At 49.7% G+C, this 26027-nt stretch overlaps 1 protein-coding gene and 1 non-coding gene across 2 annotated transcripts; one reads left to right on the forward strand and one right to left on the reverse strand.

Annotated features, from left to right (window-relative positions):
• Positions 1-4591: 4591 nt before the first annotated feature.
• LOC122363513 lies at positions 4592-21904 on the reverse strand. Its single transcript, XM_043332894.1, has 15 exons — positions 21338-21904; positions 20575-20723; positions 20234-20329; positions 19362-19487; positions 18357-18641; positions 15306-15817; positions 14493-14820; positions 12158-12965; positions 11292-11501; positions 10848-11029; positions 7614-8219; positions 6878-7054; positions 6181-6446; positions 5541-5789; positions 4592-5006 (listed from the first exon to the last, which is right to left on the reverse strand). Exons 2-15 carry the CDS (start codon positions 20716-20718, stop codon positions 4592-4594), a joined length of 4404 nt encoding a protein of 1467 aa, XP_043188829.1. The 5' UTR covers positions 20719-20723; positions 21338-21904.
• On the forward strand, positions 21903-21977 carry Trnak-cuu. Its single transcript has one exon. It is a non-coding gene; the product is annotated as a tRNA-Lys (tRNA).
• Positions 21978-26027: the final 4050 nt, after the last annotated feature.

A 26027-nucleotide genomic window follows, 5' to 3' on the forward strand; every position in this document is an offset into this window, starting at 1 on the left:
TATCTTAAGCCATTTTAAAGTTGTTAAAAGTCACTGTTTTATGATCAACTGTTGTTTATGAAAAGTTCATTTTGAGCAGCATATATTCATTCCACTTGGGCGCTCTGACACATTCTCAGGATTGGGGGGTTGGATCCGTAAATGCATCACTACCTATTGGTTGGCATTGCAGAAGCAAAATTATTGGGTGGCCTTAACCCCTGCAACGCCTCCCCCCCCATTGACAGAGCCCATGATTACGTTTTCCAGTCAACATGTTCTTGATCTTGCAACTTGTAAATGTCTCATTTGTGTTGATTTAATTTCTTTATTAAATGCTATGTAAAACAAGCAAACATTTTGCAATGAAACACAACACATCAAATGCAATGAATGGTGGGGTTAAGATGAAAATTACTGTAACACTAAAGCACCAGATTTTTCCAAGATTAAATTTGCTCTTTTCCATGTTTTTCAATACTTGGGATCCCAAAAATAATGTTAATAAGTGCAGCAAACAGACATGTGCATGGATCCGAATGATGGATCTATGATCTCAGTGGATGTCGAAGCAAAGTACAGGTTGGGATCTATGATCCCACCGGATCCGGTGTGAAAAATACATCTTGAATCTATGACATATGATCTGACGATAAATTAAGAACATGGATCTATGATCTGAGTGGATCCCACCATGTACAGTCTGTCTTAAAAGTACCGCGCAAAGTGACGGTGGATCCATCATGCCTGACCGAGGAAGGGCCTACTAAATTTGAGTCACTGAAGCAATTCACATCCTCGTCCATTCCCTAGGTCAATTGGTTCGGTGACTTTCAAATTATAGCAGCCCCTTCCTCAGTCAGGCTTGATGGATCCACCGTCACTTTGCGCGGTACTTTTAAGACAGACTGTACAGCCCTCAGCAGACTGCGTGGTAGGTATTCTTTTTCCGACAAAACTGATAATAATTCAAAAGTCAGGTTATCAGTCGGTCCAAACTCACTGCAAATAGATGCGCCATGCTCCTCCTTCGATTGGGCCTATCAATAAACAAAGCATACGCCTTGTGTGGCAACAAAATGTAAAAGTTCGTTTTGGGGGCAAATATAAACTTTTGGGTTTTGTTGCCAAACTGGATGGAAAATGCATACGATGATAATGCCAATCTAAGCTGCGGAGTCTCGCGCATCTTGCTGTTACGATTTCCGAGTGCCCGATAGCATAGTATTCGCGTTATTCTCGGTTTTGTCAAAAAAAGAATACCTACCACGCAGTCTGCAGAGGGCTGTACCACATTTGAAACCATGTTTTAATGGGTTTCTATGCCAATAAGTGACACAAAACTGTGGATTATGACGTGCGATCACATAAAATCACTAAAACAGAACGTTTGTGAGTTGAAACTTGAAACAAGTTTTTTTTTATATATGTTTTAACCAGGGCTGCGGAGTCGATGGATTTTCGGCGACTCCGACTCCGACTCCGGCTTTCAAAAACCAGCTCCGACTCCGACTCCGACTCCGGGCAGAATTGTCGACTCCGACCGACTCCAACTCCCGACTCTGACTCCGCAGACCTAGCAGGGCTGGCTGCGGAGTCGACAGATTTTCGGTGACCCCGACTCCGACTCCGGCTCGGGTTTCTAAAATCGACTCCGACTCCGACTCCGACTCCGATCACAACTGTCGACTCCGACCGACTCCGACTCCGACTCCGACTCCGCAGCCCTGGTTTTAACAAAAAAAAATAAGTGAGGATCTATGATCTCACTGAATCTCAAGCAAAAAATGAGACTCGGATCTGTGATCCCCATGGATCTCTCGATAAATTACAGAGCTGGATCTATGGTCCCGACGGATCCGAGATCAGGATCCGTGGGATCAGATCCCAGATCCATTTTCTCGGATCCATGCACATGTCTGGCAGCAAATAGGTATCATAATTCATTGAAGTGAAGTTACCTGACCTTGCCTAGCAAATCTGAGTAAACTCAGCCTAATCCAACCTAACCTAACTTAACCAAACTTACCCTGACCATTTTTTTTAGAATGGAGATGCTATTGCTGAGCATATTTATTAGTATGTATATAAGAAATATTTTTAAATGTAGCCTGATGCTCATCATATATTAGTTAAGTTTTAAGCGAAATAGACAAAGAGAATAATATTTCGACCACGGGTCATCATCAGATTCGAATAGGAAAATCGAGCAGCCAGCCAAAGACAACGAACCAAGATCCAGATAGCAAAAATATGCGGTGTAACGTGCCTAATCAGATGACACCCTAAAAGGAGATACACAATATAAATAACAGCAACGGTACAAATAGACATGCCAAATACGTAACTGCCTTCCGCAATGGGTAACGACGGATACAATGCATACCGCGTTGTATCATGTCGCGTACATAGTTACAAATCATACGATGACGAGTATGATAACGGGTAAAGTAGACGCCACGATGACGTGTTTTTATTCAGCAGCGGTTTTCTATTTCTAATCTCAATGGATTCTGTTATTCTAAGATTTGCTTCGTCCTTACATATGTCCAGAATAGTGATTTCAAATTGCTCATTTTTGGCTTGAATTGTCGCATGCGCCGTCAACATATGATCACCAAGGTCAGTCCCACTCCTTTTGTTTCTAGCATCACCCAAGTGTTCCATAAATCGTGTCCTTATCATGCGTCTAGTTTTTCCAATGTATGTACAATTGCAAAGTTTGCAGGTAATTTGATAGACAACGTTCTTAGTGTGACATTTACCATCCAGTCCTCCGTTACATGTATGGCATACTTTCCGGTCATATCAGGCCCCCAGGAGTTTTCTCTGACAATAACTTTTGATAGAGACAGCTAGAGCGATGAGAACACCTCAGATGTGTTAAGCTCGACGATACGGATCGACTGATATGCAACATGACATTTTCCGGTCAGGCCATGACTTTGACCTGAGGTCACATTTTCAAAATGACCTTACAAGGTTAAATTATAATTCTTTCGACGCGTCTCGACGAGGGGAACACGATGCGCTGGCAAATTAAATGTCGTCTTTTCCCTGAGTCAAAAGTTATTGCAGAAAAATGTTTTTCATAAAACCGCTATTTTTGGAGTTCTTGCCCTCTGGAGGCTAAACCGTTGACCTGAGGTCAAATCTGAGGACATTATGGCGAAATCGCGTTAAAAGAGCTATCGAATGCGCTTTTCCGAGGTCAAATCTGGGGACATTATGGCAAAATAGCATTAAAAGAGCTATCGAATGCGCTTTTCCGCGCCGCTGTAGCTCTATCGGTTCCCAAGTTAGCCGCTGGCAGTTTCCAAAATTGTTGAAATGGACAAAATGTTACCTTTGATGGCCTCTGGCGACCTGGGCCCTGTTTCGCCGGTGACGTAATGGTTTCGCGCGAGCTGACGTAATGTGATGAGGTCACACTACTGACGTTTCGTGTAATCCGTAAGCTGCGTTTGGAACAGAGTTGCTGTCTCGTTGAATGCGTTTGATAACATTTGTCTGATCGCACGGCCGTAAAGATGTTAGCAGCAATATTTGATGACATCACACAGATTGACGGCGTCATGGTTTGTTGATGTTTCCATGGAAACCCAATTTGACACGTGTGATAGCAGCGTGCTGCTATCACCGGTGAAACAGGGCCCCGAGCTTTGACCTGATCTAAAAATGACCGAAGTGTTATTTTTGGCGTTCTTTCGAATGCCGCTTACTGCGTCTCGCTACGTGGCCCAGGAGCCGAGTTAGACGGGGGGGGGGTTCAGAGTTCAGACCCCCCCCCCTCCCGGCCCGGCGTGGAAGTCGCGGAGCACCGGCCCGGCGCGGGTTAATTGACAGAATATGAAAGCTACCCATGCCGTGCTGCAGCTACTTTGCACCATTAATTGTATTGCTTAGGATAAATGCGTTGGGTATACAGTGGAATCCGACAAAATCGATGGCGCCCGGGCTTCGAGCGAATGGCCGGTGCCTTAAGTGAGTTTGCCTGCCGTGTTCTGCGACCGTGGAAGCTGTCCGAAGTCGCTGTTAGCTGCACTGTCGTATAATCTAACAAGCATTCAACGCACCCACCCGCGCACGAATATGTGATACCTACCTGGAAGACACGCAGGTCAAGTTTTTGGCATGCCTGAATAGCGTGAACCTTAGGTGCGAGGACGAAGGGACTACGATGCCTCACCCGGACGAAGTACGCCTGCATTATACACTGGTATATTTAATGTTTAACGACCAAACAAACAAACGAAGGAAGGGAATCGTAAACTAAGTATCAAACGAACAAGCAAACATTCACGAACAAAAACGCCAAACCCTGAAACAGTGTCAGGCGGTTTTAACTCGCTATTATCGTCGTTGTTCTACGCCACACAAACACCATGACGGCATCCGAAGTCAGATCTGGTTTATTTTTCTCCCCATCGACGGCGGCGGGGCGCCGAAAGGTGGCGCCAGCGGCGATCATGGGGGGGGGGGGGCCGCAGCGCCTGAGCTGCGGCCGGAGAGAGCGGCCCTGAAGCAGTTCCGCCGGTGTCTGGCGTTGGACTTGCCAGGCATACAGGACACAAAACATAGATAATACATACATAGGTACAAGACATACTCCTCACTTGAACTTTGCCAACCACTGATCGTATGTTAGATCAGGGTTGGCAACGGGACAGAAAACCTTGTTTCGGCTTGGGCCGCCCTTCCCCCGTCTGTGCCCCGTGTCCGCCGTCAGAGCGCCTTTGCACTGGCCGCAGGTGTTGGTGGGCTGCCGGCGCGTGTAGGGCCTCTTGGCGGCGGTGTCGTGGCCGGTGTCCTCGGCCGGGCGACGGCGGGTCTGCGCCTGTCCGACCGTGTCGGCAGGCAGGACGAAGTGGTGCGGTGGGCGGCGGCAGTCCACCCGCACCACCTGCACCTGCATCAGCCGCGGCGCCGGTGCTGGCAGGGCGACTGCGGCGATCGGACGGGCTGGCGGCAGCTGCACGCCCTGGAGAAGAGCTCTCCGCTCCGTCTCCTTCTGGTGCTCGTTGAACCTGGCGGCGAAACAAAAACAAAAATTGAGGGGTTTACTTTATACTGTTGATTGAAATGTTCGTTGGGGTCCTTGTATTCCAGAGCTCCTCTTTTGACGCTCCGATCTCTCAGGATGTCGACTTGCATCCCACCGCCTCATCCCAACTCGGTTCAGCGCATTTAGGGACAGAGTCTGGATGTATCCCGTCAGCATTGGCGTCCTCAGTAGGAAGACCATGCGGTAGATGCGCGCCGGTTTCCCAGTGCGAACAATTTTAATTTTCTGATACTCAGAAGCATTGTGAAACGTAATTGTTACAACACTGAATGCGTGTATTGTTCTGGCTTTAACACTCGCTGATAAATTTAGCAAAATCAGGTAATGAACGGGTCCGGCGCCCCCCCCCCCCCCCCCCCAGCAGTAAAGCCGCACACGGGCGAATATGATGGTAGTATTTTTATAACATATCTTACACCATTATTGATGAGAGGATGGACACTGGACATTCTATCAAGTCTCTGCATCTGCAGGATCGAGCGAACATATAACTCACCAGGACGTGAGCGTGTGCTGGTTCAGAGCCGCCAGGTTGACTCCAGTCCGCTGGGTGATTGCGGGACATTTGAGGAGAATGTCCCGCAGGCTGGAGTGGTGGGCCAGGATCTGCGCCCAGCGCGACTGGACCGACCCTCCGCTGCGCCTGGGGTTTCGGTACCGCTCGCAGAGCAGGCGGACGACCGTCTCAGCGAGCCGGTTCAAGTCGGGTCGTTGCGCGGGAACCGCTCCTCGCTTGAGTGAGACTCTGTCAAATAGAAATCCATCATTAAGTTCACTTTCACATGTGTTCTACGAAATTCTACGGAGCACACGTTGGACATACCTTCCAAATTGAAGGTCCCTGACAAGCAGTATGCAAGTTGTGTTTCGTGAAAATCAATAATTAAATTATGTGATGACGTGGACGCGTTTCGTATTTCTTTTTCATTACATCAGCATGTCCAGGTTGTGACTAACATGCGTACAAAATCCTACCAGCATGGACAATATCTCACTTTTATTGCCTTTTAATAAATATGACATAATTTAATAGTTCCAATAATATGCGTGCAAACCCCAATTATTCTGCCCGATGGTGTTTCATTTGAGAACAACGCTTACAATGATAGTCCTATTTTAAAATGCGGGATCCTTACCTCCGTGCGCTGTCCACGCCCGGCACGACACCAGACAGCCGACTGGTCTTCGGCTGTTTAAACCGGCCAGTCGTCAGCCGGTGCTGGTACCGCGGGGAGGCCGCCACCTTGGCTCTGTCGCCGGCGGAGAGCTGGTGCCACAGGTGGACGATGGACTCGGCCTCTTCGTCGGCGACATACCCCCGCGAGCAGTCTAGGCCGACGAGCACCTGCGCCAGGCGGTGGCACTCGGCGTACCCCGGCTGGTGGTCGGGGCCGGTCACGTCCTTAAAACATTCATGGAAAACGAGGGTGTCTGACAAGAGCATGTCACCTTCATGAACACATCAGAACATGCATTTTGTGCACTTACAGTTAAAGCAATTTGATTGTGAGATAAGTTACAACATACCTGGCGAGCCGGGTCGCGGTTCCCGAAACTTGAGGTGGTGGCGGAGCCAGCGACGGTGGGTGGCGCGGTGGCTGTGCCCGGGACGCCGGCAGGGACCGAGCCAGGGGCTCCGGCGGTAGTCGGAGGAGCCGACAGCAGCTGAACGCCGTGCTGAGAACAGACGATTTATCCTTTTATAGCAGACTGGTGTGACCGGGCCGGGATGCATTTACACTCGTGTCAGCCGATATAACTAATTTCATAATTAAGAAGAAAAAAAGATCCCGAGTGAAACAGAAAGGTCGAAGCAACTCGAAGCAGCCGCACCTCCGGAAGACCCTCGGCTGCCCAGTCTGGCGTCAGTGGGATGGCGGGCGACTGAGCGGCGGCCACTACTGCACCAGGGCCGGGTGAGCTGCGTCCCTCCAGGTCCGGCTGTGCGTCAGCTGGTGACCAGCTGGCAGCGTCGACGGCAGGAGGAGCCGGTGGAGGCTGGTTACCATGCTGAAAGTAGAACGGGCGAATTTAGCGCTCAGGGTGATTGGCATGATTAATATGTGCTTGCGCCCGGTGTATAGCTAACTGATGGACCATTCATCCGTTTGAGGTGGAACACACGGGACTATGTAAGCGAGCAATTAGCTGTCTGAATTAACGCTGATTTGCATATCGCTACTGGAAGTGTAACTATGGAAACTTTTGAGGTCGCAGGTGATCACTTCCAATCCTGGGGAGCTTAATGGTTTTATTTGATTGGACTCAAAACGGTCTGAAAGAGCTGAAAGTCCCGTCCTTAGATCAAACGAGGCTGACTACCTACCCGTGAGAGGTTGTGAGCTCTAGCGGCGGCGGGCCACGAGGCTGCAGCTGCGGCGGCTGCGGCTGCAGCGGGCCCCGGAGCAGCAGCTGTGGCGGCTGCAGCAGCAGCGGGCCCCCGAGCCGCAGCGGCAGCGGGCCCCGGAGCTGCAGCGGCAGCAGGCCGCGGGGCTGCAGCGGCAGCAGGCCGCGGGGCTGCAGCGGCAGCAGGCCGCGGGGCTGCAGCGGCAGCAGGCCGCGGGGCTGCAGCAGCAGCGGTAGCGGAGCCCGGTCCTGAAGGTGCAGCTGCGGCGGCTGCAGCAGCAGCGGGCCCCCGAGCCGCAGCGGCAGCAGGCCGCGGGGCTGCAGCGGCAGCAGGCCGCGGGGCTGCAGCAGCAGCGGTAGCGGAGCCCGGTCCTGAAGGTGCAGCTGCGGCGGCTGCAGCAGCAGCGGGCCCCGGAGCTGCGGCGGCGGCCGGGCCCGGAGCTCCAGCGACGGCGGCTGCGGCTGCAGCGGCGGCGGAGCCCGGAGCTGCAGCGGCGGCGGGACTCTGAGGTCCGGCGGCGGGATTCTGAGGCCCAGCGTCGGCGGGACTCTGAGGCCCAGCGTCGGCGGGACTCTGAGGCCCAGCGTCGGCGGGACTCTGAGGCCCAGCGTCGGCGGGACTCTGAGGCCCAGCGTCGGCGGGACTCTGAGGCCCAGCGTTGGCGGGACTCTGAGGCCCAGCGTCGGCGGGACTCTGAGGCCCAGCGTCGGCGGGACTCTGAGGCCCAGCGTCGGCGGAGCTGGGGACTCGGGCGGTAGCGGGTCCCTGAGGTCCGGCGGCGGCGAGGCTGGGGACTCCGACGGGAGCGGCCGGGAGAGGCGTCTGAAGCTGAAACACAAGCGATGTAGTCATGAGCTCAGTATGTTTCGCGATCCTAAGTTACCTGTACACCTATGAAATAAGTTATATGCTTGCTTCATTTGGGATGCAGAAAGTAATAGGGTAAATAACATCCATCAAAGGGTGCAGTATATCGCAAAATTGAAGTAGTTGCATTTAGCTTTAATTTTTAATCATATTGTTATGTTTTGGGTAGTGGGTGTGTTGATAGTCGCAGATTCGCGTTAGACAAAGATAAAAAGTGGCGCGAGCATGCCAAAACACTAGCCCTGCAGTTGGTTTTGCGTAAAAATGCGATTTGACGAGGCTCGGGCAGGTCGAAGTTACAGCGAAAAAGTCGCAGTCGACGGTGCAGCCACCTACATGCCAATAACGGGCACTATCATATCGTGATAATTGGGGTAGTTTCAAATGAGAAATGACTTCTATTTTTGTTCAAACTGCTTTAGAAGAAATAAAACAATTCGGAAACATACATTTTTCCCAAATATCGCGTTCCATTTTTTCCTGTTGAGTTGTTAGGAAAGTGGTAAATTTCAAGGTTGACGGCTAAAAAACGAAACAGGAGGAACAGAGCAGGAATCACCAAGACGTGTGCCGCGCCGATGTTGTAGCCTGTAGATAAGGGGTGAGCAACAGAACCAGCATACCTAACGATTTTGATTAGTGATAGAAATTTTTCTCTAAATGAAAGACTATTAGTAACTCAGGCAAGCCTTCTAATATAGGTATCAACAGGGTTGCGGTAAAAGGTACAATCGATGGCACATTACAATTATTCTGAGTTGGGAAACAACACTCTTCAGATACCTACCATCAACAACGTCACTATCTCCTATATGGGAGCTATATCATCTGATTCCAGCGCTCTGAAAACAAACAGGTTATCACCAAAAATATCTGTATTAGCGCCTACCGATATATGCTGAATGACGCTATCAATACCCGACATTTGTAAAAGGTGATTCGCCACACAGATCGCCGGCGTCTGAGGGGTTGAATCAGTGAGCCGGATTGCCAGCGACTCACCGCTGAACTACCGGGCATAACAAAACGGACGATGCGACATGACTCAGAGATCATCACAGACGCAACGATTAATGTAACCGAAGGCCATCTGATCTCGTGCGGAACCCTCGTTCAGATACGTAATATCGCTATCTGCCACCTCGCGGTTCCCTTGTCAAGCCGAACTCATAGGCGACGGAACGGGGAGGGCACCGTGCCCCCTTTGATTTTGGCATTTTAACATTAGCCCTATGGGCGTTGCATAGAAAGAATATGGGACCAAAAGTCGGCAGTGCCCCCCTTAATTGAAGGTATTCCGCCGCTACTGGCCGAACTGATGACACGCAATGGCCAGTCAGTCACAGCTCAGCTTCCTGCGGAACAGGAAGACACATTCAGTGAGAGTCGGTGGTCATTGACTGTGTCAATATTATTGACACGGTGACTAAAGAACGGTTATATTGCGCCAATAATGTTGCCAGTAGCAGCACCACCAATCTTTTGAACTAAAATCACTTGCTATCGGTGAAAAGAAACCTTCTAGCTATTTTTTCAAGCAATACGCGAAATAGAGGGGATTAGAAAACCGAAAACCCAAATATTAGCACTAGATTACATCGATCTAAAATTTTGGCCAACATTTTTTAAGCATACATCAGAGGAGCTGTTGGCGGCTTACCGTCGCGTCTGTGATGATCTCTGAGTCATGTCGCATCGTCCGTTTTGTTATGCCCGGTAGTTCAGCGGTGAGTCGCTGGCAATCCGGCTCACTGATTCAACCCCTCAGACGCCGGCGGTCTGTGTGGCGAATCACCTTTTACAAATGTCGGGTATTGATAGCGTCATTCAGCATATATCGGTAGGCGCTAATACAGATATTTGGTGATAACCTGTTTGTTTTCAGGGCGCTGGAATCAGATGATATAGCTCCCATATAGGAGATAGTGACGTTGTTGATGGTAGGTATCTGAAGAGTGTTGTTTCCCACCTCAGAATAATTGTAATGTGCCATCGATTGTACCTTTTACCGCAACCCTGTCGATACCTATATTAGAAGGCTTGCCTGAGTCTGAGTCTTTCATTTAGAGAAAAATATCTATCACTAATCAAAATCGTTAGGTATGCTGGTTCTGTTGCTCACCCCTTATTTACAGGCTACAGCATCGGCGCGGCACACGTCTTGGTGATTCCTGCTCTGTTCCTCCTGTTTCGTTTTTTAGCCGTCAACCTTGAAAATTACCACTTTCCTAACAACTCAACAGGAAAAAATGGAACGCGATATTTGGGAAAAATGTATGTTTCCGAATTGTTTTATTTCTTCTCAAGCAGTTTGAACAAAAATAGAAGTCATTTCTCATTTGAAACTACCCCAATTATCACGATATGATAGTGCCCGTTATTGGCAATGTAGGTGGCAGCACCGTCGACTGCGACTTTTTCGCTGTAACTTCGACCTGCACGAGCCTCGTCAAATCGCATTTTTACGCAAAACCAACTGCAGGGCTAGTGTTTTGGCATGCTCGCGCCACTTTATATCTTTGTCTAACGCGAATCTGTGAGAAAAACCCCTCTGTCGACACACCCTCCGGCACTCTTTAATTAACTTACTGGCATTTCGAGACCATCGTACGCGTCGGTCACGAAGATGTCCTCGACGTCCTCGAATCCCTCGTCGAGGTCATCGCCAACATCGTCATCCTCGCCGTGCTGCGTGTCGGGGTCACCCACCCTGTACTCGTCGAGCCTACGGCCCGTCTGTCCGTACAGGTAGGCGACCCCGACGAGCTCACCTGAATGTAAACAGAAGCATGTGTGAAACATTATGTTTCACGACTTGTGACAACTTGACACGTCTTGGTACGTAAGTTCGTTTTATGTATATAGGTATTAGGTAGTAAATAATTTTAGCTGATCGGTTGTCGCGGCAGCGGCAACCTTTTCATAAGTTCAAATTCAATGGAGGCTAGCGGACTTAACTGCATTCGATCATTGGCATTAGTTGGCAGTTTTTGTACTGTATAATTTGTGTGACTGTAGCATGCGACTTTTTACCCGTGTATCGAAGAGGCTCGCTTCTGGTGACTAGGTCCCTCTTGAGCACCCTCTGCGACAGGTCGTTGACGGCTGCCCGTATCCGGCCGTCGTAGCACCGGACCTCGCGGGCGCTGTCCTGTCCGATCGCCGCCAGGTGACGATCCGCGTTCCATCTAACCAGACCCTCGATCAGGAAGGCCTGGAAGTGGAGGTCGCTGGCTGTAGTCCCTGGAAAAGAATAGAATTAAGTATTAATGAGATACAGGATAAAGTGCTTAGCTTAACCCTATTCCAGAAGGCTTTCGACCACCCTTCAGGTTTCTATTGTGTCATTGCCAAGCGATGTTAGATAATTAGTTCATATTGTGACGTTTCGTGAATATTCATTGCGCACAATCTGGCAAAAAGGTCGCCGGGTCAGGTCAGGTAACCTTTGTTGTATCGGCTTTGTTGACTCCGCTTCAGAAAATTATGCACGCTAGAGTTCGAGGTTTTCGCGAATGGTTTTACTCTCCCAGGGGTTTAGTGGGGTATCAGTTATGTGCAATATATAACTTACAGGTCATCTTAGGAGCTAGATGTCGTTTCGAACGTTGTCGCGAAGTAGCAGTCCATGATAAGGAAATTAGATATCTGCACATGGCGCAAACCTACTCGCCTGGTCAAGATGCATCGTTTTATGTGACACGATGATATTGGTTTGACCTGACCTCAACCTGAGGTTCAATTTCAAATTGACCGGTGAAGGTCATCACGCATTTGTTTCACATTGCTCCAACGAGAGTTTATGTCTCCATGTTCTTAGTTCAAAAGTTACATCCCAAGAAAGATTCCGTGAAATAGACATCTCTTTTCATTTAGTTAACACTTTTATATATACTTACCGGGGATGAACCTCACGAGATGGCTGTGGAAGCTCTCCGTGGAGGTGGTGCCGCGAGCTGTCCGGAAACAGCTAAGCTGCACGCCGCCCTTCATCAGGGTGCCGGTGACACGGTGCAGGGGCACCCCCGGTACGTCCTGCAGGCAGGCGACGTGCCGCTTTTGCTGCTCCCAGATGGTCCAGATCCGAGACTGGTCGAGCAGCGGCAGGCCCATGCTGTCGACACCCGCCGGGCCGGACAGCAGGCGGAGCAGCTCGTCGATGGCGCGGGTGGTGACCTCCACACCACGGGTCCGGCGGCGGCAGTGGCGCTGGTGCTCCGCCTTGGTCACCGCCCGCTGGACGACCTCATCGCTGAGGTTTGTGATCCCGGTCGCCGCCAGCTCCTGCCGCTTCGCCCGGATGAGGGCCGCCAGGTCTCCTGGGTCAGTCTCGAAAATGGCGGCCGAGAGACGACTCATCAGGAGCCCGTATAGCTGGTGAGCGTCGGTGGTGACGCCCGCCGCCAGTCGCCGCATAAAATGCCAGGCGTCGAGGCGCACGGGCATGCCCTCCCAGCCGGGAAAGGCGTGCAGCGCAGGGGCCGGCGTCGTCTGGGTGGCACCGCAGCAGTCGCGGTCCACATACAGGACCCGCGGCGGCATCACTTTCGCGTCGCGGTAGCGCGCCACCAGGCCTCTGCCCATGTCCAGGAGGCCTGCGCCCTCGGTGGCGGTGAGAACGCAGTTCAGCACCAGGCCGTGCTCGTTGGTGACGTTGGTGGCCCAGCGAGCGGTATTTGCTGCAGCACCGGCGAGCTTCTTGGCCACCTGCGGAACAGGCATTTGTGAGCATATTTAAAAAAGTTTAATACTTGTAAAAGGCGGTGTGCCTCAGAACGACGGTTTATTATTCCCCACTCACACACATATTCGAGCGCTACCAGTGCTGCCAGAGGACTCCCAGACTCTCCCCTACGAGGCCCCGGCCTGTTCCCCAGATGTTCAGGGGAAGGGTTGGCGGTCTCGGCGTCCCAGCCGTTTGCCGACCGCCTAGCCTATAAGCGACACGCTAGACGCCAAGCCAATCCACCCACTACAATACTTTAACCAAACAAGTCGGTGACGTGTCTTACGGCCTTAGAATATAATACGGCAATCGTAGGGGTAGGACCAAATATGAAATAAGTGAATTAATCAAGACATGCGACATGCGTATATGTATTATATCACTTCCTATAAAAAGTTTGCAAACAATATCACTGGTCGATGTAGCTCTTCTTACTTAACCCTCGCCCGCACATGGGGGGGGGGGGGTTGCCACCCCCCCCCCCCCCCCAGGTAGTCTTTCTGCTCTGCACTCAACATTTTTAGCGCTAGAAGGCTGATTTTTCGTATAGCTGCTCCTCTATCCTTTCTTGATGTCCACTGAAAATTTCAAGTTTCTCTGATTTTTGGTTTCGGAGATATGACCTTGTTTTTCAGGTCATGTCATGACCCAAATGGCCAATTCTCAACATCTTGCGATTGCCATGGGCCTTGCGAGCTTTTGACACCCTGATTTCGGCCTTTTTTGCCAGTCTTACCTCCCACCTATCATGGAACATGTTGTTCGGCGATGTACAGGGGTCAAGGTCAGGGTCAAGGTCAACCTAGGTCATCTAAGATAATTGCGTTTTAGGCAAGCTGCATTTACTTTTTTTGAATTTTTTTTTACTGCATTTTTGGTAAAAGCTTCTCAGAGCATGATTTCATGTAATATGGACCCAAAAACAATCGGTGCACACATCAGTATACACACAGACACACACAGTCATACAAACACATATAATTGACCTTGACCTAACTTGACCTGAAATGACCTCAGCCGCAAAATTCTGGTCGTGTAGTGTGACAAAGAGGTTCTAGCTGGCCTGGCACCAGAAAACAGCATAGTCATCGGTATTTGATAAGCAGCGCACTTGATATCCAATGGTGACCCAAAACAGCAACATTTTTTAGTTTGACCTGACCTGGAAGGTCAATGACTGACCTGAGAAGGTAAAACTGGGTATCATTGGATTCGTCTCTTCCCAAAGAATCTTTTTGGTCTTTACCGCTAAGCTCTATCTCCAACAGGAACGAAATGGCGCGGGGGGTGCCAACCACCCCCCCCCCCCATGTGCGTTCTAGGATGGGAAAATGGCATGTGCGGGCGAGGGTTAAGGTTTGGCTATTAAATGCAACTGAGTGTAAGTGATCGTATGCGTACAAGTTTTTCTTGGATTGACTCACATTCGACTCCTTGCGGCCCTATGCAGTTCCATTATAATGCATCATGTGGCTTCACAGGACAAATATAATGGCGTACGCTCATACCTTGCGGGTCGAGTCCATTTTCAGGATCTCTCCGAACACGCTGGTGATTGCCGCTAGATATTCCTGATGTCTGGTGAGGGCATCTTGTAAGTATACCCGCATCAGCCAGCGCGCACTGGGTACCACCGGGTGCGGCGGCGGCGGCGCGAAGGGCAGCTCCCATCCATCAAAGGCCGCCGATCGCATGGCGCAGTCGCCCAAGTACCTCAGTGTGTGGCTGAGGTACTCCTCCCCGACCTGCTCGGCGATTTTCTTCTGGAGCTGGGCCGGGCTGTTGCCCAGTCCCCGCTCCCGAAGCAGCCGGATCACCGCTTTGTCGCACGTCAGTCTGAAACAAATCATGCATTAGTAAATTTATGCACCATTTACGATTGCCTTGCAGCGTTTCGCCTCGTGGGCAGTTCGCTAATCTGCGCATGTATTGAACGTTTGACGCAGCCGGGTAGCGATAGGCCTATAGCCAGCCCTTATCACTTTTCTGACCGGTGTTGTCCTGTCCCCTAGCGGCCAGTTGTGCACCTGTGTTTCGATTGCCACACGGGAGTGTCGCCAGAGTGGCGGCCCAACCGGCATTCGGCGGCCTTTGTGACGCTGAATTGTATGACATTGGCTCAGCGTAAGCTCTAGCAAGGACCGATTCGGAGAACAGCGCCGCTCATTTTCCGACGAAATTAGAACATCTTCAGGGGCACAGTAGTAAGGTTATTAGGTATGCACGTATTAGACATAAGGAACGCATTTTTGTACAAGTATTCATACATCGTAGTTATTCCCTTAGTATCCGTAGCATTTATACCCAGCACCAATGCTTACTTGTAGGTCAGCACAGCTGGGAACTGCCGCTGTCTGGCTAGATCCAGCTGTCTGATGAGGCGGTGGTCCCACGCAGTGTAGACCTTCTGGGGCCGGCACTGGGGACAGGTTAGGCGCTCTGTGGCCATCCAGTAGCCGAGCTCCAGGTCGACGACCTTCCTCAGGCGACTGTGCAGACCGAAGCTGTTAAGCAAAGTGCCGCACTCGGGGCACGACAGCAGCACGCCCCAGAAGCGCCGTGGCAGCCACAGAAATAGTGGTACTCCAAAGTACCGATCGGGGCCGGGCGGTGCCTGGTTGGCCACCAGCGGAGGTGGCGGCGGCCGGCACCAGAGCTCGGTCAGCCCGGCCCGCAGTTCGGCGTGAGTCCGTCCGCCGTGGGTGACGGTGCGGAACAGTCCGCCGATCCATGACTGCTCCCAGGGCGACAGGTAGCTGGCCCAGCCGTAGGGCAGAACGGGAGCGCGGGCGCCTTCATTCCCGCGTGGATGCAGCGGGTTCGATGGTGCCACCTGTGAAAGTTTTTTTTTTTCTTCAAATAATTCATGTGGTATCTATTGGACGGACCGAAATGCGTGCACGCTACCCAATCGACAATGGAATGACTAAGACCGTAGTGCACTGTCCTATCAATCACCCAAACAACATAAAGTTACTGAAGAAGAAAAAACGTTGCGCTTAAGTCATCATCAACTACGCCAGAATCCAACATTTGGTACGCATGTGCCGGCGCTTGCGACGTTTGAGAACATAATTTCTATTTTCAAAACTAAAAATGGTCTGAGTGAATCAAAGGGTCACTGGCGGATCCAAGGATGGGGGGCATTTGGGCCAAATGCCCCCCCCCCGCAGAGCCCGAAATTGACGAATATTTGCGGTTTTTGAAGGATAAAACGAAACCTAAACAACTTTCATTTGGAAAAGTGTGTTTTAAACTGCGCAGCAGTGCGCAAGGAACCGAAATCCGATGAGTTTTTGGAATTTGGATACACTTTTTTGGGGATATGCCCCCCCCCCTTCAAAAAATCAAACAGGCTGACTACATACCCGCGAGAGGTTGTGAGCTGCAGCGGCGGCGGAGCCCGGAGCTGCGGCGGCTGCGGCGGCAGCGGGCCCCGGAGCAGCAGCTGTGGCGGCTGCAGCAGCAGCGGGCCCCCGAGCCGCAGCGGCAGCGGGCCCCGGAGCTGCAGCGGCAGCAGCAGCGGTAGCGGAGCCCGGTCCTGAAGGTGCAGCTGCGGCGGCTGCAGCAGCAGCGGTAGCGGAGCCCGGTCCTGAAGGTGCAGCTGCGGCGGCTGCAGCAGCAGCGGGCCCCGGAGCTGCAGCGGTGGCGGCTGCGGCGGCAGCGGGGCTGGGAGCCCCGGCGGTGGCGGTGGCAGAGGCAGGAGTCGGCCGAGACTGAAACCAGATAACAAATCATGTGTTCAGATAACAACCAGTAAAACGCCTTTTGAGGCGACTAACGGAGCAAGCGAGAGGGTGAGGGGCACGTGTGAAATTTCGAGGGGGTACCTCCAACTGACTTGTGCACGGCGGCACCCTACTAACCGGTCTCTAGCGATGTGCCAAATTAGAGCACAATCGGCCCAGCCGTTCTCGAGATCTGGAAGCGGCACCCTGCACGTGCGCACGTGCAAAGTGGGTCCTAACTGACTTGTGCACGGCACCCTACTAACTGGTCCCTAGCCGTGTACCAAATTTGAGCGCCATCGGTCGGTCCAGCCGTTCTCAAGATCTGGAAACGACCCCTGCACGTGCGCACGTGCAGCAGCACCCCAACTCTGGCACATGGATATGCATTGCCAAGTGGGTGCCTACCTACATGCCAACTTTTAGCGCAATCGGCCGAGTAGTTACCGAGATACCGTAGTTTCGTGCAACTTTGGCCACCAAGGGCAACTTTGGCCCACGCCTGGAAAAGGGGTGACCTCTATCCAGACCATGTTGCTTAACATTGTACATAAACAGATGACTTAATTATTGAGGCTCAACGAAAAAAGTGGGCCAAAGTTGCACGAAGCTACGGTATTGCAACTATTACAAAACGGACACCTCTTCTTTTTGCACGTGGCACCTACATAAGGGATCATCCACATGCATCTAATGGCCATCTCGATTTTCGTGATTGGTTGTCTGGGATCCATGCCCATGTCTGCTTGGAAGAAGGAATGAAGCTACCCTACAAAAATTACCGCAGGTAAATCGGTCAAGTGGTTGCTGAGATATAAGCCTCGCAAAACCGTCCGCACGGCCGGCCGGCCGGCCGCTCATACCCAGAAATTTCCGTTAATCTACGAAAGACTCCGCTCGCTTCGCTCGCTCCGTAATCATGTTTTGGCAGCAAAGAACAAGGAATGCCCACACAATGAGGTACTCTAAGAGCAAACAACACAAGTGAACAGCCAGTTTGGGTAGCAATGACATATTATCTTGAATTGGAGGATCAAAAGCATGCGATAGCATGCCTTTGTATCCGGAAATTCCCATTGGTGGGTCGCTGAAAAAAAGTTCGGCTGAACCTGTTTGTCAGTGAGTGAGTATGTGAGTGAGTTTGTCCAAGCTTTTTTGGACCTGGAGTCAAAATGGGTGGACCGATCGGGACGAAAGTGGGACCGTTTGATTCGTCTCCGGCGAGGTAAACTTTTGGTGCTGGCCTCGATTCGCTCGGTGCTTCGTGGCACATGCTATTCCGCTTCAAAGTTTCGGTGACACGAAATTTTTTGTCAAGGCTTCAGGTCAACCCGAGGTCACGGGCAAAGCCATACTGGCGGGACACATCGGTAACACCTTGAACCAGTTTCCAGGGGGGTCACCGTCTACGAGGGGTGCAGGCTGCACGTGCTGGGGTCGGAAAACCGTTTTGACTTGACTTTTTGAAAACCGGTTTTTGAAGAATAAAACGAAACCTAAACAACTTTTATTTGGAAAAGTGTGTTTTAAACTGCGCAGAAGTGCGCAAGGAACCGAAATCCGATGAGTTTTTGGAATTTGGATACACTTTTTTGGGGATATGCCCCCCCCCCCTTCAAAAAATCAAACAGGCTGACTACATACCCGCGAGAGGTTGTGAGCTGCAGCGGCGGCGGAGCCCGGAGCTGCGGCGGCTGCGGCGGCTGCGGGCCCCGGAGCTGCAGCGGCAGCAGCAGCGGTAGCGGAGCCCGGTCCTGAAGGTGCAGCTGCGGCGGCTGCAGCAGCAGCGGTAGCGGAGCCCGGTCCTGAAGGTGCAGCTGCGGCGGCTGCAGCAGCAGCGGGCCCCGGAGCTGCAGCGGTGGCGGCTGCGGCGGCAGCGGGGCTGGGAGCCCCGGCGGTGGCGGTGGCAGAGGCAGGAGTCGGCCGAGACTGAAACCAGATAACAAATCATGTGTTCAGATAACAACCAGTAAAACGCCTTTTGAGGCGACTAACGGAGCAAGCGAGAGGGTGAGGGGCACGTGTGAAATTTCGAGGGGGTACCTCCAACTGACTTGTGCACGGCGGCACCCTACTAACCGGTCTCTAGCGATGTGCCAAATTAGAGCACAATCGGCCCAGCCGTTCTCGAGATCTGGAAGCGGCACCCTGCACGTGCGCACGTGCAAAATGGGTCCAAACTGACTTGTGCACGGCACCCTACTAACTGGTCCCTAGCCGTGTACCAAATTTGAGCGCCATCGGTCGGTCCAGCCGTTCTCAAGATCTGGAAACGACCCCTGCACGTGCGCACGTGCAGCAGCACCCCAACTCTGGCACATGGATATGCATTGCCAAGTGGGTGCCTACCTACATGCCAACTTTTAGCGCAATCGGCCGAGTAGTTACCGAGATACCGTAGTTTCGTGCAACTTTGGTCACCAAGGGCAACTTTGGCCCACGCCTGGAAAAGGGGTGACCTCTATCCAGACCATGTTGCTTAACATTGTTTCCGTTAATCTACGAAAGACTCTGCTCGCTTCGCTCGCTCCGTAATCATGTTTTGGCAGCAAAGAACAAGAAATGCCCACACAATGAGGTACTCTAAGAGCAAACAACACAAGTGAACAGCCAGTTTGGGTGGCAATGACATATTATGTTTATAATTACCTGGCCTGCAGCATGCCGCTCAAGCTGCAGATTGGGCTGGATGTTGGGGCGCTGCCTCAGCTCCGCCAGACGGCCGGACTCAACATATTGCCGGATCCGCTGGATCCCAGCCCTGTCATGGGGGTCCTAGAGCATGGGTTGGATGCAGCTCAGCGTACTGAATTCAGCCACCATCATGACCATCATGCTCTAAGTATGCAGCCCAAGCAAAGCATTTGCAAAACCAAGGAAATAAAAATGTCATGAAAAGCAGTGAGGTTAACAATAAATGGGATAAAACAAACTTGTGAACATAAGTTAACCAGCCACCACACCATTGCACTGTTGTGTTAGCTCGCAAGCACCAGCACTAAGCCTGGGGACCTGTGCCACAACACAGCACACCTTTAGAAGTAATAGGTACAACTCTCAGCCCAGGACACCACAGATGTACTCAAAATACTATACTGTGCTATTGTCCAAGCCATCCACCACCCAAAAAAAAAAAAACAGCAAAACAGCAAAACAGTGACATGTCCAACACCAAGCAAATAAATTAGTCAGAAATAGTGATTAGAAGCATCAAATAGGACCACCCAGTCACAGCTGACATTCTAGTGAGGATGCAAGAATGGTGCATGATGACCGGGGCTCTGAAAAAGAATGAGACCTAGTTACTCACTGAAAAATGGTGCACTGTTATGGTATGCGTATTGAGCAGGATTCTCTTAAAAAAAATAATTTAATCAAACACATGTGAACATGAGTTCATAAGGGCTTTCTCATACTCTATGGTGTATGTTTGCATCCCTGTACTAAAAAGAAGTCATTTAAAACCACAAGTATATGGGAACTAGGCATCAAGAAGTTCTCCATGAATTGTCTGCTCTTACCCTGTGCAGTCCACAGGTACAGCCTCTTTGCAGCGCAGCCACCCCCCGGAAGGTCAGCGGCTGCTGGCTGCCGCACTGCCGTGGGCATTTTTGGACCTGAAACACAAATACAATCATTTATTATGTTAATGATAATACATACCAATTACCATAGACCTCTGTATACCTCTGACTAAGAAGACTAAGATAAGAGACTAAGAAAATGTCGATTTTTCGGAAAGTTAACAATTGATGGTAGGCGATCTAAGCTCCATATGTCTCCAACTCACCTTGTTATACAGCTCAAGGAAGCTTGGCTTTCTAGGAGTAACTGAAAAGATATAAGCTACTCATCAACTCACCTTATTGTATAGCTCCAGAACATTCTTGGGCTGTCTGGGACCAGGCCTGCTGCCCAAGTCAGGCGTCCAATGCCCCTGGTCCGCAAACCTCCGCAGGCGCTGGAGCCAGATGTCTTTTCCGAAGGCCTTGTGGCTCTTGACCATTTTCACTGTCGGCAGTATTGAAGTGTTTTAGAGGGCCTTCAAATTAAATTAACATGTTTAAGGTTTAGTTTTAAGTTGAAAAACGAGATGGGTATTTCGGAAAATGTTTGCTTGAACTTGCTATACCTACTCTGTTCCATTTCAAGTTTGCAGCCGAAGCGCCCTGCTGAAAGCAGTGCGTGATTTCTGTGTATACAGCTCTTAACATTTTAAGACGCAAATTCTTGAGCGGAGGAGCGATCTGCCGAAGAAACTCCGACTGCAAGCTTGATATGGAACAGACTATAGTAGCTATAAAATCATGCTCAATATGTATGTGAACAGTGCACTGGTTTTCAGCATCAATATTCTATGTTTTTTTCAGTCTTCGGTCATACCTTACCATCATCACAATTCACAATTATGGTACACAGTATCTAATAGAATAGGTAGGTACCAACGTTGATGTGATAGAAATGAAACTGAATTGGGGCCCTTTACCCACTTCCTTCAACTTAAATATAAGTTGAAAGCATATGAACATTTAAATTGAAGGCCTCACAAAACACCCAAACCCCTACTACTACATATACATGCATACATTATCATTACCCATACGGCGAATAAATGTTCGACCTACACTGAAGTGGCGCTATACGGCCCACTCAATATACCCTGATACGGCCTTGGCGCTATACGTGCGCCAGACTCAGGTGCTTTGTTCAGCCAACAGCCTTGCCACAGCCTTGGTTCAGCCTGTTTACATTTTGCGACCTCCCGTCAGGGATCTACCGATACGATAGGAGCTAATAGATTCAGTAGAATACACATCTCCAGCATCTCCAGGACCTCCGTCTAAAGCTCCGTAGAGAAATCCCCAGTTCCACCAGACTCGAAACAAGTAGATCACTGGTTCTGCCCTCTGATTGGTCGAGAGACTGCAACGCACACTCCCCAGCATAGAAAGCTATCACCGACCACAGAGACTTCAACTGATACATCCCCATCACAAGAAGGGAACCATAGCTTTCGCGTGAAATATCTCCCGACGGAATTAACGGAGGGCGACGATATTGACTCAGTGTGCTCTTGGATGGTCTTAGTTGAGAATGAGTGGCTTATATGTAGCCGGAATGCATAGCAAAATCTTTTCTTTCTCCTTCCCTCTTCCCCTTTGGAGTTCCCCCGCCAGCAACACGAATGTTCCCCAGCTTTAGCGCAGTCGGTAGAGCATGGGACTCTTAATCCCAGGGTCGTGGGTTCGAGCCCCACGTTGGGCGATCTTTTCGGTAATTTTGCGGGATAAGTCGATGAAGTCACTCAGGCCCATGTATCCGATATATTGCTTAGATTAAAATTGTATCTACGAGAGACCTTCACGTGCCTACCGTTGTTATCATATTCTACGATACAACATGTACTAATTGTATTGAAGAATTTGCACACCACCTGAACACTCTTGAGACGAGCGATAAACTGCACCGATAAGCTCCACCTGCCCTTTGACCAGCCCGTTAGACACGTCATACTGTTATTCATGGTTTCGATTTTCCGGACGTGTTTTTATTGCTAGATTTTGAAAGCCATATTGAAAACTTGTAAGTCAATCGACCTCGGGGTCAGTTTGTTTTGTGTTCGTGCAGGGAACTGCATAAGTCAGGCCGTAGTCACTAGCATAGTAGCATACCTGTAACGTATTCGTTTTTCGTGACGTCATACTATAGTGTGAATTGTGCCCTTTTTCTGAGGAAATATCTTTAATAACTAGGGGAAGGTGGGGTAAAGCGGGGTAGTTAAGAAATGTCCTAAGTCTGCGCTTAATGTGCCGCATGGATCTCCAAGTAAATGGGCCTAGTAGAAAGGCCCTAACATTCCTGTTGATGACTTTTGTCTATGCCTGGTATAAAGTGACGGAGTTTGACCGTGAATAAGACGAGACACGTTTCTGATTTTAAAAATCATGGGGGTAACGTGAACCACTTGGTCCACTTTGCCCCATTTAGGCAGAAGAATGCAAGCCCGCCTGGACCGCTTTACCCCATTTTCAAATTTCTTGTTTGATCACGCATTGCAGACCACATGCGGCAAATAACGATTTCTGTTCTTTCTAGGTTCGTCAGACTTGAGTTTTTGAAGACTATCATCACTGGCAAGGGCATGGATGGTAGCGATTGTTAAATCTTTTGGTGAGAATATCTACCTTTATCTGAGGCAAAGTCTATGCAGTTACTTAAAGGGAGATAATGAGCTTTCTTTTTTCTTAAATAAAAATTACTCGACATCTATACTATTTCTACTGTAGTTTCTATAAAATATGAAAATTTCCTAGCACATTTTCGTATGTGAAAAAGGTTTTATTTTTGCAAAAAAGAAGCAGTACTTGCAGTACTTGTAACACCCACCGAAATGCGTTGTCCTTCTCTATAAAAAGTCGCAGTATATGGCGCTTTTGTTTCAAACAGCGACGCTTGGGTTTTGTTTATGTTATCGCCTTGTCGTTGCTTGGTTGTAAGGATTCTAATTTGAATTAGAGTTAATTCGGTTTAGAATTAATTAGATTCTAATTCGGGGGTACATAGTGCCTACTCTTCTTTGTTTCCAAGTATTATTTTGCGCCACAAATGAACGGCATGCGCCAGAAACGCAGCCAAATCTTGCGATTGCGACTACGAAATTCATTATTTTGGCGTCAGAGCCTGAAGCGAAAAATACAAGCATATTTATTTCAAAAAGACTTCAGGTTTGTCGAACGGTGTTATGAGAATTTTGATAACAGTACTGCATAAGTTTTTCAGTGATGCCGCAAAAGTGTTGTATCTATCTTCTTTCATTGTGCAGTCGGCGGGACCGATTCAAAATTGAGTCGTTGCTACTAAAATAGCAGCATATGGCGTCAGATGATGAACAGGAAAAATAGTTGCGTAAATTTAGACATAAACCACCCCCAAACCATGAATATCTTTTGAAGGCACTATAGACGACCATTAACTAACTAGATGTGATGAAGATCAAATGTAAGGAATACGCTCATTTTACAAAGTTACATGCAAGTACCAAAAAGTGATGTAAGTACTTATTCAACGGTCATTTTCAGCGCTCCCCGCTAACGTGACTTCAAGTTGAGATATTTGCGGCAAGGTACCGAATTGAGCAAAATGGTTTTAATTTACATTATAACTTGTTGTTTTGTCAGAAAATGGTCCTAACTCAGATTTTGTGGAAAAAGGTCATTATCTCCCTTTAAGTTCGTTTTTTTTTTTAGCTTGACCCTTACGGTAAACATCTTTTTGAACACAGCACGAGAATTACTGCCTGAATTACTGAGAAAAGTTAGCGCACTTTATACTGGAGATGTGAATAATGTTTTTAAAAAATTGGATCCCTCGACGCTCAAAGATCCCTTGATAAATAAGAGAGCTGGTAAATCCCTGATGACATTGGTTCCGAGCCGAGCGCTGAGCGACGACCACCAGCCGCCGCGCCGACAGACCAAGATCTGTGGGATCAGATCCGAGTCCATTTTTTTTTCTAATCCATACCAGAGGCTATGATTGATGACGAATCTTGTTTGCTATCTATTTCCGAGTAGGTACCAGTGCTTCAACTTAATAAGTCGAGCGAGTTGGGAGCTTGATTTGCGGCTTGATCATGGCTGCTTTGCGCCGACATAAGAAGTGCAAGGGAGTTTGGACTGCTTCTGGCTTATAAGGACAGCAACGTTCCATTTATTTATATCATACGTCATGCATTACCTATACAGTATACACCTATTCCACGACGAAATTTAATGTTTATAGCTCCGAGTGTTGTAAGCAGTGATGTAATGGGCGATGCGTCGATTTACAAATAACAGCAGCACGGTTCGCCGGTCGCCCAGCGTCAATGCATAATCGCCCTTGGATGCAACAAATACCTACCTGCAGCACTGGCGGATCCAGGGGGGGGGGGCCACCGGGGCCATGGCCCCCCCAAAAGCCTGAAAGGGGGGGCCAACATATCTTTTGGCCCCCCCCCCAAAACGCTTGGAGAAAAATTAATGTGAGAAGGTTGCGTAGTAGATACCTACTAGAATCAGCAGCGTGATTCAATAGCGTAGAGAAAGTCAGGGGCGCGGGAACTACTTTCAGACTGGGGGAGCACACCATAATAGAGATCAACCTAGGGTCCCCCCAAATCTAGTTTTCTCACCGGTTTTAGGCCACTTATTTTTCATCCCTTGGCTTTTTCAACAAAAAAAAGAAACAGTTGCAAAAAAGGACGGTATTCCGTTTGAAAGTTGTGGGGGCACTGGCGGATTCAAGGGGGCCACCGGGGCCATGGGCCCAAAAAGCCTGAAAGAGGGGGCCAACATATCTTTTGGCCCCCCAAAACGCTCGAAGAAAAATTAATGTGAGAAGGTTGTGTAGTAGATACTTACTAGAATCAGCAGCGTGATTCAATAGCGTAGAGAAACCCAGGGGCGCGGGAACTACTTTTAGACGGGGGGGGGGAGGTCACACCATGATAGAGATCAACCTAGGATCCCCCAAATATAGTTTTCTCGCCGGTTTTAGGCCACTTATTTTTCATCCCTTGGCTTTTTCAACAAAAAAAGAAAACATTTGCAAAAAGGAGCGGTATTCTGTCTGAAAGTTGTGGGGGCACCGCCCGCACGGCCCCAGAGTTGGGGGGGGGGGCAAGCTGCCACCACTGCCCCCTCCCCCCGGTTCCCGCGCCTATGGAGAAACTACCGGGTTTACTAGCTTCCTTCATAAAGTGTGGTCATGTCTTGTCGTCACCCGAGAAGGTCTTATTGCATAAATATCGATTGAGCTGTCAAGTTAACAAACTTGCTGTGGCAGCCTGACCTGACATGACCCGGCAACTTTTCATTCACGGAATATGCGCAATAAATTTTTTAGGAAAACTCACTGAGTTTTCGTTGAAAAAAAAACTTGTTTTGTTTCGTAATTGTACAAGAAGCATATGAGGGACCTTTTTGTCCCTTCCTGCGAAACGGTAAAAGACTTATTTCGGTCACAGCTCAGGCCAATCTCTAAGGGTCAGTCGGGTCACTTATTTCTTAAAAGGGTCCTTACGGCATCCAAGGACCAATTCCGGCTTTTGAGTGCGCCACATCAGCATTTGATGCTACGACAGATGTCGAAATCTGAATATATGTTACAGGCCGTATGAAAATTCGGTCCGTTTGCAAACGGCCTGGCCCAGTCAGGCCATATGAAACTACCTGAAAACACCGGCCGTTTGCAAACTATGACCTGAAATATCAGACCGTTTGAAAACGACCTAGTTAGTTTCGGCCAAGCGGATCCAGGGGGGCCACGGGGTCA

The sequence above is a fragment of the Amphibalanus amphitrite genome, unplaced genomic scaffold, assembly GCF_019059575.1.
Source record: "Amphibalanus amphitrite isolate SeventyFive unplaced genomic scaffold, NRLGWU_Aamphi_draft 000625F_arrow, whole genome shotgun sequence".
NCBI lineage: Eukaryota > Metazoa > Arthropoda > Thecostraca > Balanomorpha > Balanidae > Amphibalanus > Amphibalanus amphitrite.